We start from the raw sequence: 20,866 nt of genomic DNA on the forward strand, positions 1-20,866 counted from the left end.
TCCCGAGGAGGCACTAGACTAGTTACAACTGACTCTACATGAGGGAGCCGAACCTGATACCTTTGCAGATTCACTAACGGTCTGAAGGCGGATCTGCGCCTGATTCCACCAACTACGCAGAGTAAGTAAGTACTCTCTCGGTTCTTCCGACTCTGCATCCCGGTTGGTATCCGCTTCACGCGGCGGACTGAACGGCCAGCCTCATTTCGTTCGTTCTCTCTTTCTTCCCTCATACCCACATCCATACACATCCCTATCAAGGAGTGGAGATGCCGAGGCAATACAGATACCGTCCCGGTACCGAGCTGTGCTCCCTTGTCTCCTCCTCTGGTAGGTTGTTCCGTGATACGGCGCTTCGTATGCAGCAGTCTCCATCGGGCTGGACTTTACTGCTGCTGACCGGTCGGTTTTGGTGTGTGTGTGTGTTTATGTCGATTTTTAATGTGGTTTCGTGGGACTGCTATCCACGACGGCGCACAGAGTAAGTGTGGCAGAAAGAATAAATCTTGGGCACTTCTACTAGAATGGCCGAGCCGAAGATCTAGACCCCTATACCTGTCTTCCTGAGCATGGGCACGGGCCGGCGTTCAAGGGTCCGCAAGCCTGTGAGAACTGAGAAGCATGAGAGGACAAGCCTCCCCCTGCGCTCCCCAATCAAACATTGCTTCTTCTTGCCACTGCTACGAACCACGCCGCAAGCAGTGTCCCTACACCATGTTTCGGGGATGTATCCCCCAGGTTACGTTATGTTATGTATAGTACTTGGGGGAAGAACTCTGGACAAAGAAAGTGAAGCTGACTCGTGTGACTTGTGGGAGTGAGTTCTACAAAGGCTTTGAGACATGTATATTATATTGTCAAGGGCCAACTTGCGAGCAAGAGAGAGTCATGCATTCCCTACTCGCGCTATACTAATTATCTCCGCTGTAAGTGCAGCCTATGGCCCGTCTTACGACTCGTGAGTGACTCTGCAAAGGGTTCCGCATTGAACAACTAACTATAGGATTGATAATGATGATGTGATCCGACAATCCATCCATCCATCCATCCATCCATTCTTCTAGTTTTGCCCCCTTAGTGGAGCAAATCCAGCGTGGCGGAGAAATACCGGGGGGGGGGAACATGAAGCTTCTGATGCAAAAAAAAAAAAAAAAACACCTCGGCTCAAAACCAGTACCAGGGTAATCCCTCTCAGCATGAAACAATAGTGACAACGATAAAAGGGAAAAACTCTGTCGCTGGATGGAATATCAGGTTGTACTCCGTACGTCTGGATCAGCGGGACGAGCTAGTTGCAACTGACGGCTTGCATTCCAGTGGCAGTGGTGGCACCAAACGGTGCTGGACCAGATACGTTTACTGATGCTATTCGGTGAAAGATGGCAAGGGTTCAACCGTTTTAACCCTCTGCGCTGTCTCCTATGTGGATCGAATAGAGTCTGATACTTTAGATCTTGTGGTATCCATGGATCTGGGCCTTTTTATTCTTTTTTTTTTTTTTTGCCAGTATAGTAGTATCTGCACGGAGTACTCTGTATAGTAAGTTCTATCTAGATTAACCATCGTTACATTTAATCCCCCCCCGGTTCATATCCAGGATAAAGCGCAGTCAGTTCTCCGTGCAGATTCCCGTCGTATAAAACGGTGTTGCTGATATCAAGCCATGTTCGAAAGAGAACTCACTAGCAAGCAAGTCAACAGTCCGCCGCGGTGGTAAAATGCTTGAGACATAACGAACCAAAACCAGGACCACGAGTCAGGAATACGAGGATGTTGTCATCGCAAACCTAAACCTTGCGAAAAGCAGGAGGACGGAGGACTCTGTCTGGTTTCGGGGTCAAGAACGGGTTTGATCGTCTGTCGACCAGGAGTGTTTCTGTGGCCCAAAGGGGAAAGAAAAGAAGACCAAGCCTTGTCGTCCAGACTCTAGACCCAGGATGCTTGGTAGAATAATAATAATAATAATATACCTAGAATAGATTTATAATTAGCAGTAGATATAACAACGGTAAACCCCTTATCTAGGTACAAAGTAGGTAGGGTAGGTATAGTTACTTTCGACAGAACACAGGATGAATAAACCCTGTTCTGTCCCACATTAATTCAAACCTCTCTCCCCCCTAGCGAAAAAAAAAAACCCACGGAGAACGGAGAACGGAGAACGGTAGAACGGATAGAACCAAATGCCGGGGGGACATCTTCAAGAAAAAAATCAAATAAATTAAAACCCAAATAGAAATCGGAACGAAGCGTCCACGGTCCCTTCCGCTTTGGGAAAACGCTCTGGATTTACCGCTGCCCGGGGCCAAATTCCATGATGTCGACCGAGAATTTTCGAGCTCGGTTTCCCATCGTCGAAACGCGAGGGTCGAAAAGTGGTCCTTGCTCGCGGCAAAAGCGTCTTCTGGAGCCGACCCGGAAAGAGCGATGGAAATCCCTCCCAGTAGCCAAAAGAAATGGAAGAAACCAACATGAAAAGGTACGGAGTACGGAGTACCTACCAAGTATATCGGTACCTAGCATTGTTCCTTGAGAGTACTTGCATTAACAAGAGTACCTCTTGTAAGCTATTATTATACCAAGCTTGGATCAATAAAAAGAAAATTCGGACCTCCTCCACAGCCGATTCACCTCGTTATCTAGTTATGATCCGACAGCGCTGGCATCGGACCCCGATGATTTTTCACATATACCCTATTGAGCATAGCATCTCGTACCTAACCAAGATTTGGCCAAAGGTGTTTTTTTTTTTTTTTTTTTTTTTTTTTTTACGAGGAAAACAAGGTGGGACCCTGCTCACTAATATTCTAGTAGAAAGTTTCTACTAGCAGCTTTGCGCAACGACGTTGAGATCAGACCTCAGGCATCCGCAATGATTGGCTGTCGGAATATCTCGGGGCACACTAGCTCTGATCGCCTAGTCCCAAGAGGGTTTAGTGTACCCGCCCTGCCGGTCCGCCCGCGATCAGCGAGAAAACCTTAGGTATTGTTTTGATTACCGGTCTTTTACACAGTCCTGTATTGTGGTATGGAATAATACAGAACCGAACCAAACCGAACCAAACCAAACCCCCTAGGTACCTGATGCTTCCATGCAGATGCTCAGGGGCAGGACAGAAAGCATACAGATATTACATTCTAAACTTCTACAACCCAGAACTGCCTTGCTCGCCTTGAATAATTAGTACTGGCATCTAAATGTAGTACCCCAACTCTTGCCGCCCACGCTAATGTCCTGGAGAGCCCAAAGCACAACCCGCTCAGGCTGGAAGCACCACGTGGTTCATCCAAAGTACTAACCTATCCTATCTCCGTCAAGTAGATCGATTGACCACAGTCTTCTACCCTATTGGGTATTGGATTTCCCCCCCCTTCTATGATGAGGAGGGTGAAAGTGGCTGCTGAACCTTCCCAGCTGCACGGGCTCTACCATGTTCAGGCTGTTCAGCTGGTGGCGGTGCTGATTATACCGAATTATCGCCTGATATCTCTCGAGTCAGGTCACATCATGACTCGGATGCCCAATTTCCTCTCGCGATCGATATCCAATCAAGTAGTAGTAGTAGAGCAAAGCACATAGAAACATCTCTGGATTACATACACCTCACCTGGTTCTGGAACCCAATGGCTTCGGCCGAGCGCGACAACTTCCCAGATCATATGAGAAAAGGGCCTCTCTAGTAAATGAACGTCTTGTCTACTAACAGGCACAATCCTGCTTCCAATATCAACATCCCCCATCGTTCAACCCTTGCTTGCGCCAGGCCTGCTGGGATTTGAGGAGTCTCGCTACTGTGTCAGATATAGCAGCTATGAAAGGCGTTGGTTTCCTCGGTCCATATAAACAGCCCCTACGTCCTACCACCCCTTTTTTTTCACGAGCATTGTTAGACTTTGCGATGTTTACTTCTACTCCTCATGGTATTCTAGGTTTGATCATTCATCCCGTCCCAGTTACCGGCTGGCTGCAAAGGTTACCACTCGCAGTTTTTGACATGCAGAAAAGACAATGTCTCTAGTGAGTACCTCGTCTACAGAATATGTTATGTATGGCTTGTATCCATTTCTGACGATATACCTATTCAATATTGAATCGGAGCCTTGGACCACCAACCTGCAGGATACAGGTATCACTGGCCAAGATCCTGGGAACAGTACGCAGTATAACTGTACCAAGTTCAACATAGAATGTCCGCATGTGTGGGCGCTGGGTCCTCGAGGATAAGACCTATCAAATACACACATCGAACTGGGATCCTTTGGTCCTGAGAGAATGTCTCAACCCTTAGAGAGACAAAATCTCACCATCGGTTAGTAGTGCGTGCTCGGCTGGTCAACGGAAGAACCCCTATCTTTCTTTACCTTCTTTCCAGCCCGCTGCTGAAATGAGTTTAACTCCTCCATTGGGACATGGCTGTTATAGCCTCTTTTCTACGAGCTATTTTGATTTCCCTGCTGCTAGCTCCTCTATAGCCCCTTTGCTTTTTTTTTTTTTTTTTTATCTGTGGTCGCTGGCTCTACATGCGTCGAAACAGGTCTAAAACAGCGCAACACCAGCAGAGAGACTGGCGTGACGAACTAAACTATTGCCTGCCTTATTACTCACGTCAAATGCTTGTCATGGCAAGGCGTCCGGACTATCAGATCCACTCGTTAAACGTAAGACTAACCATTCCTGGTCACCAACCTTGGATTCCTGTCATGGGCGAGGCTCTTGAACAAGTGGACCGTTAGACTAGGCTATCGAAGACAGATGTATGGACCCGGAGAACCGTTCAATTCTTCTTATCCGGTCTCCAACTTTACTTGATGATTTGGCGTCTTGATTCAGGCAAGTCCAGTCTTTCCTTCCTGAATCACATCACTGTTGTTTTAGCTATCATTCCACGTGTTGGATGCACCTGGAGGCGCTTGAAGATGCAGCGGCTGATAATATATATACCCTGACAAGTCTGCGTGTGCCCCCAAATCAAGTGCCGGATACCCGTGGCTCGAACCCGCTAGTTATGCGAGAAGCTAATCGGGATCAAATTATAACGCTGTGGATCCTTGGGACATGCCCGTGGGAGCCAGAAGAAACGGCTGGTCGACATTGCCAGAGTGGATTGAACTAGTTAACCCTAGTTCTAGTTGGAACTTGGAAGGAATGGAACTCTTCCATATATCTCTCCATAGATCAATGCTCCCGGACTAAACGTGGTTAAAAAAAAAAAAAAAGGCCTAAAAGCCACGGTAGGTCGTAAAACTAGTCTGGAATCCTGGATAGCATCATTGGGTTGCCCGCCATTCCTATCAGACCGGAGGATGCTGTTTTCTTCCCTCCACTTCAGCCCTGGACCCGGTCGTCCGCTAAAATCTGTGTAGAGGGCCGAGGGAGCTCTCTCTCTCTCTCTCTCTCTCTCTCTCTCTCTCTCTCTCCCTCTCCCTCTTGTCCCTGAAACCCTAGATAGAGGCTCCCGCTCAGGACCGTGTCCGTCGTCTCGCATTTCTACTTGACACGAGGGGGAATATCACATCAATCTTTCTTCCCCGAGAAGGGCCCGTTACTTCCTGTCTATTCAATGTCAAGGCTGGAACATAATTGACTGACAGTGAGTGAGTGAGTGAGTGAGTGAGTGGTGCTGCGGTCTTCTGAACCTTTCTGCAAAGGCCGTTCAACAAAAAGATGGTTGTCGCTTGCCCTTCCGGGCTATTGAAGAAGTTCTCTTTAACGGGTGTCAGGTCTCGCTTCCATCTTCTAACTGGAGTATCTGGCTTGCTGTTCGTCCTCGTCGCTGGGGTTTACCTTTTCCCCCGATACCACGGGCCAGGTTGGGATTTAGATCATACTTTTCTCCCTGCTCACCCGATCGACCACCTAATTGCCGCAGCGAACAAGCAATGGCGGACTCTACTGACTCAAGAAACCCACACTCTCCAGAATGCGACTGCGAAGTATCGCCAGCGACGCGGACGCCACCCACCACCTGGCTTCGAGGAGTGGTACCGCTTTGCGAAGGAAAAGGATGCCGTGATGATCGAAGACCTCTTCGATCAGATTTATCATGATCTCAGTCCGTACTGGGGGATCGAGCCGAAGGAGCTCCGCCGGCAGGCCAGTGGATTTAGCCCGCGCATTGCGGTACGGAATCGCACGGCCATCCCGATTGGACACATAGGCGTAGGGTGGATGGAAGCATGGGTCGATCTCATGGCGACCATAGAAAAGCATCTTCCGGACCTTGATATGCCGTTGAATGGGATGGACGAACCGCGAGTCATAGTCCCATGGGAGGACATCGCACAATACGTAGCAAAGGACCAGCAGGCAGCCCAGCAGCTCCTCGACCCCAAGGATGTCGCGCGCGAGTACATGGCGCTTTCGGACCTCCGCGAAGATGACCCAAACGCTTATGATCCCGGATTCACAAACGGAGGCGGGATGCCATATTGGTACCTTGCGCGGATGGCATGTCCCCCCGAGAGCCCCTCGCGCCTGAGCGACATTCGCCAGATCGATTTCGCGGCCCCCCCGCCGGAGTTCTACAATTACCAGCGTCTGTCCCAGCATGGCTATCTCAAAAACTGGACGCTCTCAAAGGACCCCTGTTCGCGGCCCGAGCTCCAGTTCCTGCACGGCTCCTTTATCGAGCCCATCACCGTGTCGACAACGGCCCAGCTTTTCCCGATCTTCGGGGGCTCGAAGCTCCCGGTCAACAACGACATCTTAATCCCCCCGGCAATGTACTGGGCCGACAATGAGCTGTACTCCGGCGGAAACGACAACCACGGCGGCCGCTGGTCCGCGAAGAAGGATCTCGTCTTCTGGCGCGGCGTCGCATCGGGAGGGCGCCATAGAGAGCACACCTGGGCCCAGTTCCAGCGACATCGCTTCCTCTCCATGCTGAACGCGACCTCCGTGGCAATTGCCGAGGACACCACCAACCAAGCCTACCTTGATTTCCGCCTCCCCGACCAGGCAGAGTACGATTTGGCGTGCCGACGCGGCGCCGCAGGCCATGATGGCCTGCCCGCCCTGCTCCACCAGCACACGGACCTCGGCTTCATCGGCCTGCAGTGTTTCCCTGATCCGGGCGACGCCCATTGCCCCTACACCGATCCCTACTTCGAGCTGGTCCCGCCCGTGCCCATGAAGCTCCAGTACGACTCCAAGTACCTTCCCGACCTCGACGGCAACTCGTTCAGCGGCCGCTACCGCGCGTTTCTCCTGTCCACCTCGCTTCCCATCAAGGGGACAATCTACAATGAATGGCACGACTCGCGCTTGATTGCCTGGGCGCATTTTATCCCCATGGATACAACCTACATGGATATCTATGGCATTCTGGAGTATTTCCTCGGATACGGAGACTATCCCGGACACGATTCCATGGCGCAGAAGGTCGCCCTGAACGGGAAAGCCTGGGCGGAAAGGGTCCTCAGGAAGGAAGACATGCAGATTTACATCTACCGGTTGCTTTTGGAATATGCACGCATTTGCGATGACCGGCGGGAAGTCCTTGCGTATGTGGATGATATATGAGAAGTGCTACATTACGAGATCATGTTATAATATGAGATGTATATATTTAATTGTGTTTCTATATATATATATATATATATGAGATATTGACTTTACTTCTATTTCTACCTTTTTTTTTTTTTTTTAGCTTGCCTTGTAGATTCTGTGCAGCGCATGAAGAGAAATAATAAAGAATCAATTTGCAAACTATCCTAATCTACGAATGTAGCCCTCCGTCAAGGTACCCCTTCACCACGGGAGAAATGGGAAGACGTGTTTGATATCAGAAGGGCATGGGGTCTTTTCTCGGCACGTTAAAAAAAAATCCTTCAGCAAGCGAGCATGAAAAAGAGCCCGAAGCTGTACACACATATGCCTGGAGTCGATCAACTACTGATATCGACGTAGATCGGGGTGGGGAGGGGTGGAGATCGCAACGCGAGGGAAAAGAAGCGTCATCAAATCGAATCCATTTGGTTTTATTTAATAACCGTCACTTGGGGGCCAACCCGCCTTCCCGACAAGATGCTCCAGGTTCATTCATTGCACGTGGAAGAATCACCCACTCAAATCGCTTTCATTTTGGGTTTCTATATTAGTTGACTTATGCGACCTCGCGCTTGCCCTCCTTGCGCTCCTTCTGTTGAAGATATTAGCAGACATTCAATGCCCGTGTCCTGTGGCCTACAGAGGCGTGAGGATTTTCAACGTACAAGAGCCTTCATGGTACCGTGCAGAGCGTGTCTGTGGTTGCGACGGAACTTGGGGTCGACACCCTTGAGGGAGGGGTAACGGTGGGTCTTGGGCTTCTTGATACTGTGCGATGCGAAAATAATCAGCGACACTATCCCCTTCATTTTGTTCTCGGGCCAGACGGGTGCATTGTGTGTTGGGACGATCCGATATCCACGTAGTCGAGAATCCATCGAAATATCATTCAACATCCAACAAAACAAAACAGCCGTCCAGTCAAGGTACATTCGAGGATAGAGAGGGGACTTCGATTCGTACGCACCCGTTACGGTGAGCCTTCTGGCTGTTGTGGTGCTGGGAGGCGTTCTTGGACTCTAAAAAAAAAAAAGAGGGACAGATACATCAGCTATGGAATTCTCGACTCGGAGGGCTGGTAACAGCAGAATTGGGGGTATTCCGCTGTTGATAGGGAAGAAAATAGAGCGGATGGGATTCGGAGGAGGTCGACATACTGGCCATCTTGACGGATTTGTCGCAACTGGAAGACGGTTGACGGTGAGTTGGCGGGTGAGGTTATCCAGCAACTGAGTAAAAGATCAAAGAGCCCAAGGCAGGGTCGGCTAGGGCTCGGCGGGTGATTTGTGTGGGATTTCGCTTACCGAGCATGGCTAGCGTCGCAGTTGGGTACCAACCTGTCACAGCGCTATACCTTCATTTTAGCTACAGAAAATGGAATTTTAATAAACGAGCTTCTGTACTTCAATTCAAGTCTTGCAGTTCCATTATCTCTCATTTTATTCGCAATTCAGAACCTGAAATATTGCTGATTTGAATTGTTGGAATATGGTCCTTGAAAAATCATTCTGGGACATCACGTGTTGCTTACTAAGGTTGTTTTCACGTGATCCTTCTTCGGTATCAAACTCGGTTTCAAATTCCTGTTTGGAGCGCTTTCAGCAAGTAGATCCAGGGTCAGACTGCACTGCTATTGAGGAAATAAGGATGCATCCTAGCGTCTGATTAACGTATAAAAAAACTAGTTATGCTACCGGGTGTCCTTCAGGCCTAAACGGGCCAAATGCTATAGTTTTCGCGACGCCGCATGATGGGAGAAGAAATTGAAGCACAGGAGGGAATCCCTCCCGCAGTAAATACAATCCCAGTCCAAGAATCCAAGAATAGGGAAGAAGAGATGTGTCTGTAATACCTGGGTAGTTAGTTAAATCGTTGTAAACACTGACTGGTTCTGTGGTTGATTCTTTCTGCCGGCTATCACGTGAGCGGAAAAGCCGCTAGGGAACAACCGGCATCCGAACGTCGACCTTTGCAACTCGCAACTCCAGGTTCAAAGTGGGAGACTGTCTATCACCACCCTTTCCCTTTCACCCATTGCAAGATGAGCTCTCTTCGTTTCGCTCGCTCTGCCCTGAGGGCCCGTCCCTCTGCCATTCGCGTCCCTGTCCAGCGCAGAGGTTACGCCGAGGCCGTCTCTGACAAGATCAAGCTTTCGCTTGTGCTTCCTCACCAGGTAAATCCCGACCCCGGTGAATCCCTTCTTGCTCCTTTCTGAAAAGTAAAGACTGACAATGAGCTTTCTGGGTAGACCATTTTCCGCTCCACCGGCGTGTATGTCTTCTCTCTACCTCCATCGAATCGGCCAGCCGTCAGGCCAACCCATCCGTCACTACGCCCCTACTGACCAGTTATGCCTCCAGTGTCCAGGTCAACATTCCCGCCGAGTCCGGAGAGATGGGTGTCCTCGCCAACCACGTCCCCTCCATCGAGCAGCTCAAGCCCGGTCTTGTTGAGATCGTTGAGGAGGGCGGTGCCAGCAAGAAGTTTTTCCGTACGTCCGGATCACCCTATAAACATTGCGCCGCGTCCCCCACCTATTCAGCTTCAGTCACGTATGCAATGGAAAACAGTACTAATTTAAACGTTATGCCGCAGTCTCCGGTGGATTTGCTGTCGTCCAGCCCGACTCCCAGCTGAGCATCAACGCTGTCGAAGGCTTCCCCCTTGAGGATTTCAGCGCTGAGGTGGGTTTTTCGACACGAACATCGCTTTCATCGTCAAATACTGATACATTTATTTTTCCCAATTGATACAGAACGTCCGGTCCCAGATCGCTGAGGCCCAGAAGATTGCTAGCGGCAACGGCAGCGAGCAGGACATTGCTGAGGCTAAGATTGAGCTTGAGGTGAGTCGGCTTTGCACCATCGAATGCCTTGGTTTCTTGTCAACTAACCCCTTGAATAGGTTCTGGAGACCCTGCAGGCTGTTCTGAAATAGACACCTGATGTACATATTCACCCGCGGCTTTAACCCTGAACTTGTAGAATTATAACAATTCATTTTTTTTCCCGTCATCTTTTCTGTGCAATTCTATGATAACATTCCACTATCAAGGTAATTGAGTCGACTGAAAAGAGCTCTAGGTACCTGCCAAAATTTCTAAACTTCGGTCACACTTCCCTCAACACATGCACCATCCGAACGTAACTTCCCCAAGTTGTCAGGCTGCTATCCCACAACTCTCGCGTCTCCTTTTCACCTTCACACCAAATACCGACGTGCATTTATCCCGATCTTTGTTCATAATTTGCATTGCATCCGACTTATCGCAATTGCAGGAACCGAACCATTAGATGAGCATGACCCAGGCAATACCCGCAAACGATCAAACCTCAATGCCAGGAGAGTCCAAGCTCGACGACGAAAATTGCTTTCCAACCGACTTGCTCCCTAAAAGTCTTCAGCAATGGACTCGAAAAGCCAAGCTTGCCGAACCCGACGGCTATCCCCAAACCGTGCCAACCTTTCGCGAGTTGTCTAGGCTCTGTTCGCTTCACAAGGGCGACGACGCAGGAAATCTCCTCTTTTCAGTTCCAGAAACCTGCTCCGATACATTCAATGAACAGGACCCATTCATTGATGGCTACAGAATACCCAAGAACCCTCACAATACACCAGCATCGAGAAATAGCCAATTATCAGAAGCCGAGTCATCCGACACCGAATGTCCAACTAAGTTGTTTCCTCCCAGTATGGACAGGCAGCCTCTTAATTCCTTCAAAAACACCTACATCCCAAAGAGCAGCCGTTCTATTCCGTTTGGTAATGACTCCAAAACGGCAAGGAAACCGCTAAAACCACCAAAGCCTTCCTTCCTTTCTAGATACGTCGGCTCCTCGCCGAACAAAGTTGAAAATATTCCGCCCTCTACAAAGGCCAAATCACTTGAAAGTTGGGATGGCGGACTCCAAAAAGCTACTTATCGATCTTTACCGCTCCACTCAGGCAGGGGCTCCATCCAGTTCCTTGATCAATTAGCTACCCAACAAACACGAGAATATCGCCCTTCACAGAGAGCAAGGCAATCACAAGATCCCTGCCGCATCATTCCCTGCCGCTACTTCCCCCGAGCCCTGCCGCATCAAGATTTGGGGCTGTTAGATGCAGCCTTGAATAACTTAGATCTACCATTTCCAGCCCCCATTCCTACAATAGACAAGCTGCCTCTACGCCACCAACTTGTAGGCAGTGAGTTGAATGAAACAAGGTCTCATGTTTCAAGGACTGCAGGCCTCTCTGCATCGATAAAGTCGCATCAGGACACATCCTTGAAAATACTAAGGGCTGTATGGTACCTCGTGCTCCTCTTAAAGGATTTGGTAATGTATACGATTGCTCAGGCCTCCCCCGTACGAGAGTCTTCGCGTGAGGATCTACCAACCAAAAGAGACTCGATTCCCGGTCCTATGGCTACCACATTTGTTGGACCCACAAAAGTCCCTGTTATCACCTGTTACTGCGGCGCATACGTCCTTCAAATATATGTGGCTTTCCCTCTTCCGCTCTTAGAATGTATGTCGATGGTTGATACCGTCTTTCGCGAGTACACGTACCCAGATATTACGAAAATGGCCGCTAGGAGCATTCGATCACTTGTCGGAGTTTTAATTCGTTGGATTCTAGCCATTCTTCATATCAAGGTAGTTGTTGAGCTGAGACGAGTGTAGGGAAGAATCAGAAGACCACCTAGGTATTTCCTGGATGCGGATATTGCTGTTATTCGACACCAGCGTATTATATATATTACAGGGTAGTTAACTATTGGGTGTTCTGGAGGAAACTTGAGGAAGGATCACGAAAATACTACATTACATGCATACATACTAGCACCAGGAACTGAGTACCTAGCAGGTCTTCTACGTAGTGTATCAGATTCGTTGGCAGTTATTCGATCGATCTTCCTGTGGCATGACCCTTCCAGGTCAAATATATACATACACCTGTAATAGATATTCGCGTGCAAGAAAAGTGATCTCTAGGATAAAAGCGCGAAAACTAAAGAGGTATATGAATCATAGATAGTGAGATGTCCTTCATTTAAGTCTTTTGATTTGATCAAGTAATATGCACTTTGCATACTGCTTTGCTTCAAAGTATTCCCAGGAGTTCATAGCATACATATTCAATCATGGCATTTCAATCATCAACACAATAAAATACCCACTCAAAGAGCAGGAAGGCACTTCAGTTATTTGATCATATCAAAACTGGAGAAAAGAAAACAAAAGACCATAAAACTAAAAACCAACGCTTGCATCATTACATAGACAGATCGTTGAGATATGTTGAGGGGTAGATAGAAAAATTGGGGGAATCAAACGCGGGAGTGTCCGGCCACAAAGAAAAAAAAAAAAATAGAAAAAAAAGAGGGGATAAGGGAAAACGATATAAGCCAAATATTACCACACCGAAGCAAGAATTGTTTTCTATACAGATGAAGGAAAAAGGAGAGGCTGAGAGGACATATGGAGAGCCGAGGAAGGAGTTATTAGGTGAATTCAACACTATGCTGTTGTCTTTCCTGACGTGCTCGGGCTCTCTCTGCGCGTCTTCGTCGTCGGTTGCTGGCATACTCGCTGGCTTCAGTCCCGGCGACGGTTCCCGGGGATGCGATACTTCCCGCTCCGTATGGAAGGCTTGATGGCGCCTGGGGAGGTGGAAGGTTGCTGATGTTTGAAGGAGGGATGACGGTCGAGGCGGGAGGTATGATACCTGAAGGCGCAGGTCCAGGAGCTAATGGTGGCCCCGGTAGTGGAGAGGATGCAGCTGCCATGGCTGCGGCTTGCTCTCGCTGCATCTGCTCTTGTTGCTGGCGTTCGAGCTCTTCAACACGCCGCCAACGATCATAGCTACCTTCGTTTCCGGAGAGGGAGCTGGCGCTGCCAGTGCGACGGCGGGAGCTTCTTCTATCCCTGCGCCTTGCCTCACGGCTAGCGGCTGCCTCCTCTTCGGTTAATCGTCTCAGGGTGACATGTCGATTATCGTCGTGGAACTTCATCTCAATCGATACGGGAGGTGATTCTGCATTGCTAACTCGCTGTCGGCTGCTACTACGGCGGGCAGCGTGACTGGAGCCTGCCACCGGTGCAGGATCAACAGGCGCGTGTTGCGGGGGTGGTGGCGCGGGTGCTGTAACACCTGAGCCTAGATCAGTGTGAGCAGTTGTAACAGGAGGCATATCGGAGAGTGGGCCAGTAACCCCTGAGACGGGGAGTGCCGTCGAGAGGCCCGACTCTCCTTGGGTTTTACGGCGAGGAGGGCGCGATAAATCAGTGGAAGCATCGGTAGCAGTGAAAGAGGCGGTTCTTTTGCTCCGAGGGTAGTACCCATCTCCAGTATACCTCCGTTTGTTGCTACTTGCTCGGGCAATTCTTTCATTTTCAAGGTCGTGATGCCGTAGGTCCTCCACTCGGCGCTGTTCATCATTCTTCTTGCGGCGCGAGAAGAGACCTTTGATCGCCGCCAATGCGCCTGCCCCGAGAATGGTATTTCGGACTCCATGAGATTGGCCCTCGCCCTCTCGGGAGAGATAAGAGTCATAGTATGAGGATCCTGGACTTTGTGACCTGCTTGGGGGTCTACTTGGTGGGCGATTGACAGCTGGAGCCTGGTAGCTGGGTTCTGGCCGGCGACCGTCATCTAGGCGGCTCAGACTTTCCTCCGTCATGCTGTCGGTTCGATTATGAGCAGGTCGATACCGGCCAGACTCAGTGTCGCTCTCTCGATCACGTCTTCGATCGAATAACTTTTTGGCAAGTATAGCACCTCCACCAAGGGCACCGATTTTAAGAAGTCGGTTGCCCCATCCGCCTCTACGTGATCCTTCATCAGAGTACTTCTCGTCCATGTATGATGATTGGGAATTCTCATAAGCATGATCGGTATGGTCACGGTTTCGGCGTCGGAAAAGAGCTGCCAACCCGGCTCCAGCCGCTCCAGCCGCGGCCATTCGGCCAAGGCTGTTATGTCTGCGTTCATCAACTGAAGGCCGGGAGACATAACTATACCGGCTATCGTAATCGCTTTCTACAGGACCACGGTCCGAATCATATTGATATGAAAGTATGAAGAATGCCGCTAATAACCCGAAGGCTGCGAGTGAAAAGAGGATGAATAGCGACTTTGGTGAGCCATACAGAGTTAGTCCTAGCGGAATCTGGACAATCCCTAGTATCACAAGGGCACGACCTAGCCATCGATGAATCTACCCAGGAGGTAAGCCAAGGTAAAGAGGGGGTTGAATCCTTTTGGCAAGACTTACGACTAGTTTCAGAGGCACATGGTATCTCTTCTTTCCACGCTCAATTTTATGGACTAGCCAGCCCCATAGAACTTGAAAGATGATAATAACATAAATCGCAAGGCCGATTCCATGGTGAGGGTTTGTGAGGCTTCTCTCCGGGCCAACTGCAAACCAGCCGAGGACGAAGACAACAGTAGTCAACAAGAGAGCAAGTACCTGACACCAAACGTGATATTTGAAGGCCATGAGAGGGTTCAGCCGCGAGTAGTATCGAATGATTAGAACGGACATGGGGACGAGGCCCAGAAACACGATTGCGGCGATAACACCATGAACGACGATTAAAGTGTGGTACTCGGGCATATCTCGAAATCGGTTTCCCATTCCTGAAAAGGTGGCATTAGTATCCAAGCCGCGATCATCGCATCGGAGGGATTGCGTACCATTATACCGCATTGTCTCAAAATTTACCCCCATGAGATTGGGCAGAAGGAACGTGTCGCGACTTGAGTCCCATGTTCCGTCACCAACATGCAGGGTGTTGGAAGAATAGGTGCTGCTACCAGGAGCAGTGAGCCCTGAATTGCCCGACATGGTGTCTTTGGTTATGCTCTGGCTTGCCCAACCAGCAAAAAGATCTCCCAAACGGTGATTTCGAGGTAGTGAACGTCGAATTACCAAAGGAGATCTATCGAGATCCCCCACTCCACGGAATGCACCATGCGCTGATAGGGAAGAGGAGATTGAAATTCGATCGGATTATCGGTAGATAACTGGTAAAATGTTGGAGGAGTGTGGAGAAGTTGAAGAGAAGTTGTGAGCTTGCAGAATGGATTCACGTTCTGGTATGTGATCGAGACTGGCGGTGGAGTCAGGATCCAACAGTGGGGGAAAGAACAACTTTTCTAAGTATGTACATACAAGCAGGAGATAGTAGGTGTAGAGAAAGGATCAAGAGCCAGGGGTTGGTCCACGCAGAACATAAACAATAATAGCAAAAAGATGCAAGCTGCAAGGAAGAGGAAAAAAGCCCAGCAGGTCTCTTGATGCAGCCTCGCCAAACACTGGAGGCTGGGAAAATGATGGCCGCAGGCACGAATAATAGACTGCCCTTTACGGTTTAGCGTGCCAGCGCATATCCCGAGCAACCAGATGCTGACTCAGCAGACCGGGGGCTATCGGCTTACCGCCTACCGATTCTGGATATCGAGGTTTATCTTATCGACAGTCGGTCACACGAACAGTGGCAGAACAACTCAATACCAAAATTACTGTCTCGAACCCCAGCTTCATATATGAATCCCAGACGAACTCCGTTTCAACCCTGTATCTGAGGTCCTCGCTATCACGCGATATTGCCTTTATCCTTTATCTTCTCCCAACATCCTCTTCTCTTCCCCCGCTTAGCTTTCTAAGGGTTCATAATCTTCAAATGATTTCGAAACAAAGTTGATATTTCTCATTATTTTCTGTATGACAATGTATTCCGTGATTGAAGATTTCATCAGGGCTCTTTCCCGGTATGTGATGCTTCATTACCAGCATTATAATTAGATCCTCTCTTCCCCACGCTTGTCCCTTGTGACCAAGACTTGGTTGCTAATAAATCTTTTCTCTTAACATAGCCTTCTCGGTTGGATATAGTAAGTTATCCCTATCAACCCATTTTTGATCCTGTAGCCTGTCAGGGCTGACCCTTCTGTTCAAGCACGTTTTGTTGGTCTGCATCCTTCTATCCCCAGCCGATTGACAACTACCGACGCAAATCGACCACTGGACTGGCCATCGATTTCCCCACCATTAATGTGCTGGGATTTGTCTGTTATGCTGTGTATACTGCTACCTTTCTCTGGTCCCCCGTGATCCGCCGTCAGTATGCTGCTCGTCATCCTGCGTCGGAAGAACCAACCGTGCGCTTTAATGATTTTGCCTTCGCCCTGCATGCCGTCGTCCTAAGCTCCATAGTCTACTCTCAATTCTGGCCGAGAATCTGGGGGTTTCGAGTCTCCCGCTTCCAGACCGTTAGTAAGCCGGTTGCTGGCCTTTTCTGGGGTTCCTTTGTCGCAGTAGCTGTTGTCGTCTGCCTTGTCTTAGTCAAGAGTCCGAACGAGGGCTATGACCCGTCGTCTTGGGCTTGGATTGATGTTGTAAGTTTTGACCAATGAGCATTGCAGCAACCCGTTGGTTTTTGACATCATAACCCTGCTGTCTCAGATATACTCCCTTTCCTATGTGAAACTTGTCATCACGGTTGTCAAGTATGTCCCGCAGGCGTGGATCAACTATAAACGTAAATCCACACGTGGTTGGAGCATTGTCCAAATCCTCTTCGACTTAACTGGAGGTGTTCTCTCCCTCCTTCAATTGGTACTTGACTCTAGTCTCCAGAATGACTGGAGTGGTATCGTCGGGAACCCGGTCAAACTCCTCCTATCGAATGTCACCATCTTTTTTGACCTAGTTTTTGTCGTCCAACATTACATCCTCTACCGGAATGCGCCTGAAGATAAAGGGAAGAGCCAAAATGCGGATGTATACAGCCCTTTGTTATCTCACTCGAGTAATCCCCAGGGACCCAGCAGGGTTTAGAAACGGTATTACGTTAGAATTCGGAATCTTCAGCCTTACATTGCGATGCATAAATTATTCATACACCATCGGTTTTATTTTGGTTGGCTTTTTGAGCAATATGTTGGTGCCTATTATTCTGATTATTAGTTTCTTTCTTTCTTTATTATTATTATTGTTCTTTTTCTTTTTCTAATTTCAGTCCAGGGATTTGGGGCTAGATATAGAACCCATTTATTTATTCCCTGAGCAATGAGCCAAATTCTAGGGCCAATGGAGGGTTTCCGTTCCCCAGATATGATCGTCTGCCTGATGAGAAATCAATAAATCTACCTCCACGATTCTATTGAAAGCGAAACAGCGCCGCCGCCAAAAGCCAATTACGGCAGTCAAATGAGTCAAAATGAACAGTGGGGCCACGACAAATCGTCCAGGAAAATGCTTATCCATCCTTTGCTTTTTACTGCCTAACTTTTACCCCAGTGCGTTACACGGGATTCAACCAGAATAGAGTTATGAATCTCGACCGGGGGCGACCTGTGCATTACTCGACACCGCTCCTTTCGAAGCGGGATCGAAGGGAACCCGTGATGGAGGTTCAAATCCGAAGAAACTCGGGGCAATTCCCCCTGCATTCCATTTACAACCCACTTCTTCTTAGGCGCGAATGGATTTCTATGATAGTACTAGTGGACACTCACTCCCTGCACGAATGACATTTAACACTTCTCATTCTTTTGGCGGTAAAGAACTGGGATCTGCATCTGAGCCATGGCCCGTCACCGTCACGTCAACCTTCAACCATGACTACGCCCTTCAGCCACCACAAGGGGCCCTAACTGATCCGGTTAGCGTTTACGACGTTTAATTTCCCGCCCGTGAGCACGACGGCGGGCTTGGTACCAGACGGTAGCCAGCCCCGTTGGATTTTTAATTATTCATTAACCCCAGCCGCGATGTTGGACCTTGGCAACAAGGGTCCAGAGGGTATCTATTGGTGAGTGACACGGTAGCACAGAGGAAGGGAGGGGGCGGGGGGTTGTTTATGCGATCGGGGCCAACATAAGAGACCTGCCACGAGTCTGATTGACTAGGCCAACTTGGGGAGGGTCCTCGGTGCAGGATTGATTCACTTCACAACGAAAGGGTGAAACTACTGGGTTGCTACTATCGAATGTTGCGATGGAGGGTTACTGATCGTCTGGGAAGCTACTCAAGGCCAAGGCTTCATGGAGACAAGCAATGTTTCAAAACTGGCCTGCACCCATGCGGCGGCTTCCATCCCTATCGGAGAAGCCGTGTTCAGGTACTTCAGCCCTACCAGGGATCTACTTGACTCCAAAAAACCTGCTAGACAGGCCGTGGGTAGCACTAAGGAAGAAACTTTGTAGCGGGGCGAATAAGAATAGAAGAGACATGCGCATCACCACTATTTTCTTGGAAGGCCTGAACTTGTTTTCGCTTATGATGACTGGTCTACTACATGTTGCACAATCATCCAGAATGTCTGTACAGAAGCCGACTTTTTTTTTTCAGCTATTCGGTGGAGATACCTATGTCGATCGCCGAGTTCCCGCGAGCGAATAGAGGCTGACTCCGGGGATACTATTCGTCATGAATTAGCCCAAAGTAGCTGAGACAAAGTTGTCATCCATGCAGAACAAAGCTGCGGATAAAGGCACCCATGCTCCTTCCGAAGACGATGACTGTACGCAAAATGCCAATATAAAGGCCCCGTTAGCAATAACAGAAGACACCAACCAACTATCCGCCCGCAAGACAGCTTCTTCAACATAACAGTCATTCAGCTACACTGTTGGTTGTCACCCAGAGACAACCCATTGATTGCATAGCCACTGTCTCACTTCGAATTAAAATTTCAAATCTTGTGTTTGGAACAATTACATGTGTCGAACATAGCCTGACGCAGTTTCAGGGCCAAAAATCCTCACGATCCCAACGGCATTTAAGAATATAAAAATATAAAGACTTCATGTTGGTGGCAGAGAGACCTGTGTCTACCAGGACACTTCATGGATACCAGAAATCAAAGGTTCACAGCAACAGACAGGTATGGAAGAAAACAGAGCTGTATGCAGCAACCCCCTCCCCCTCATCCGCCAACGCGCAACACTTAGCATGCATGGGAAAGAACCAAAATAGATGAAAAAATGAATTTAAAAAAAACCAAAAAAAAAAAGATGAAAGATGAAAAGAGGCCTTTCCTAAAAAAAAAAGGAAGAAAGAAACTAACGGTTTTGTGACTTGATATTCTAGAGGCATCATAGATCCCAGAGGCACTACGCGATGCCTCCCAGCAGTGCAACGAACATTAACGGTGCTATGCTGCTGTTGTCGAGCTGTCCAAGCCCAGATCCCGTCCTCTCAAACCACCTATACGCTCCAACGGCTGCTTATCACACCTCAATCATGAGTCCTGTACATACTTCCCAGATATCGGATTACCTTTCTAGCTATGGTGGCTACAACCACGCCCATGTGCATGCTCATGCAAGCCAAAGCGCACATCCAGCCCTAGACCCAGCCTTCTTTACCACTAGTGCTTCGTACCTGGACTCCCAACCCTATATCAACCAAAGCGCCTACTACGATACAACCACCACCACCACCACCACTCACCACCCACGACAACCACCCAGAACAAGCATAAGCTCCAATCCTAGCACCACTACAGAGACCGCTGACCTCGGGCATCTCGATCTCGATCTCGACCTCGACCTCGACATGGAAATGGAAATGGCGATGGAAATGGAAATGGACCTGGACCTGGACCTCTCCCGCGACCCTAAGGACCTCTCACAATACGGCACCCAAACTACCGCCGGCACCTGGCGCTGCGCATATCCGGGGTGCTCGTCAACCGCGGTTTTCCGGCGTGGCTGCGACCTCCGCAAACACTACAACCGGCACCGCAAGTACCTGTTCTGTCGGTACGAAGGGTGTCCGCAGGCGGTGCACGGCGGGTTCTCAAGTAAAAAGGACCGAGACCGACACGAGGCAAAACATAACCCGGAGATTCCATGCGAGTGGGAAGGTTGTAATCGGGTGTTTAGCCGGGTAGACAATATGAAGGATCACGTACGGAGAATTCATCGAAGAAGGGAGTGATTCTCTCTCTCTCTTTTTTTTTTTTTTTTTTTTTTTCTTGCCTTTTGCATTCGGTTTGTTGCTCTTACCGTACCTCCCTCCTCCTCCTCCTCCTTCTTCTTCTTGCTGATTCGCTCACGCATCCTGTTTGTCTTTTTCCCTTTTTTGACTTGCTGTTTTATTACTTTCTTTGCATGTGGGGGTTATACTGACAAAAGATATTAATTGATGTTGACGACGCATGTATCTCCTTTTTTTTGGGGGGGGGGGGGGGGGGGGGCGAGATTAGGCTCCGGAGCCTCGAGAAACAAAGATGGTGAATCGAATCTCCTCCTATTCATCCGGAGATTTTTGGAGTCGGATCACACATCGCACTCGGTTTCGGTCTCGGTTTTGGT

At 49.1% G+C, this 20,866-nt stretch overlaps 8 protein-coding genes across 8 annotated transcripts; 5 read left to right on the top strand and 3 right to left on the bottom strand.

Moving 5' to 3' along the window:
• Positions 1-4,930: 4,930 nt before the first annotated feature.
• P175DRAFT_0170064 (uncharacterized protein) lies at positions 4,931-5,576 on the bottom strand. Its single transcript, XM_040892501.1, has one exon. It carries the CDS (start codon positions 5,484-5,486, stop codon positions 5,127-5,129), a length of 360 nt encoding a protein of 119 aa, XP_040754781.1. The 5' UTR covers positions 5,487-5,576; the 3' UTR covers positions 4,931-5,126.
• An 89-nt stretch (positions 5,577-5,665) lies between these two features.
• P175DRAFT_0433715 (uncharacterized protein) lies at positions 5,666-7,522 on the top strand (the record flags this gene model as incomplete). Its single annotated transcript, XM_040893617.1, has 1 exon — positions 5,666-7,522. The coding sequence occupies one exon, from the start codon at positions 5,666-5,668 to the stop codon at positions 7,520-7,522; it is 1,857 nt and encodes a 618-aa protein (XP_040754782.1).
• Positions 7,523-8,105: 583 nt separating this feature from the next.
• P175DRAFT_0431435 (60S ribosomal protein eL29) lies at positions 8,106-8,569 on the bottom strand (the record flags this gene model as incomplete). The annotated part of the gene is made up of 3 exons (XM_040893489.1): positions 8,106-8,141; positions 8,215-8,317; positions 8,517-8,569. Coding segments are annotated over 3 exons (192 nt in total), but the record flags the coding sequence as incomplete, so codon positions are not given.
• A 1,021-nt stretch (positions 8,570-9,590) lies between these two features.
• Positions 9,591-10,486, top strand: P175DRAFT_0433462 (F1F0 ATP synthase subunit delta; the record flags this gene model as incomplete). Its single annotated transcript, XM_040893598.1, has 6 exons — positions 9,591-9,722; positions 9,798-9,818; positions 9,863-10,040; positions 10,145-10,233; positions 10,305-10,394; positions 10,454-10,486. 6 exons carry the CDS (start codon positions 9,591-9,593, stop codon positions 10,484-10,486), a joined length of 543 nt encoding a protein of 180 aa, XP_040754784.1.
• A 146-nt stretch (positions 10,487-10,632) lies between these two features.
• On the top strand, positions 10,633-12,702 carry P175DRAFT_0499943 (uncharacterized protein). The gene has a single exon (XM_040896843.1). The coding sequence runs from the start codon at positions 10,885-10,887 to the stop codon at positions 12,214-12,216; it is 1,332 nt and encodes a 443-aa protein (XP_040754785.1). The 5' UTR covers positions 10,633-10,884; the 3' UTR covers positions 12,217-12,702.
• Positions 12,703-13,037: 335 nt separating this feature from the next.
• P175DRAFT_0556037 (uncharacterized protein) lies at positions 13,038-15,829 on the bottom strand (the record flags this gene model as incomplete). Its single annotated transcript, XM_040900666.1, has 3 exons — positions 15,236-15,829; positions 14,811-15,178; positions 13,038-14,753 (listed from the first exon to the last, which is right to left on the bottom strand). Exons 1-3 carry the CDS (start codon positions 15,384-15,386, stop codon positions 13,038-13,040), a joined length of 2,235 nt encoding a protein of 744 aa, XP_040754786.1. The 5' UTR covers positions 15,387-15,829.
• Positions 15,830-16,271: 442 nt separating this feature from the next.
• P175DRAFT_0432566 (putative L-cystine transporter) lies at positions 16,272-17,381 on the top strand (the record flags this gene model as incomplete). Its single annotated transcript, XM_040893548.1, has 4 exons — positions 16,272-16,312; positions 16,418-16,435; positions 16,501-16,939; positions 17,007-17,381. 4 exons carry the CDS (start codon positions 16,272-16,274, stop codon positions 17,379-17,381), a joined length of 873 nt encoding a protein of 290 aa, XP_040754787.1.
• A 2,049-nt stretch (positions 17,382-19,430) lies between these two features.
• Positions 19,431-20,525, top strand: P175DRAFT_0499948 (putative C2H2 transcription factor). Its single transcript, XM_040896844.1, has one exon. It carries the CDS (start codon positions 19,668-19,670, stop codon positions 20,487-20,489), a length of 822 nt encoding a protein of 273 aa, XP_040754788.1. The 5' UTR covers positions 19,431-19,667; the 3' UTR covers positions 20,490-20,525.
• Positions 20,526-20,866: the final 341 nt, after the last annotated feature.

This window comes from Aspergillus ochraceoroseus, assembly GCF_002846915.1.
Source record: "Aspergillus ochraceoroseus IBT 24754 chromosome Unknown P175scaffold_2, whole genome shotgun sequence".
Classification (NCBI taxonomy): Eukaryota; Fungi; Ascomycota; class Eurotiomycetes; order Eurotiales; family Aspergillaceae; genus Aspergillus; species Aspergillus ochraceoroseus.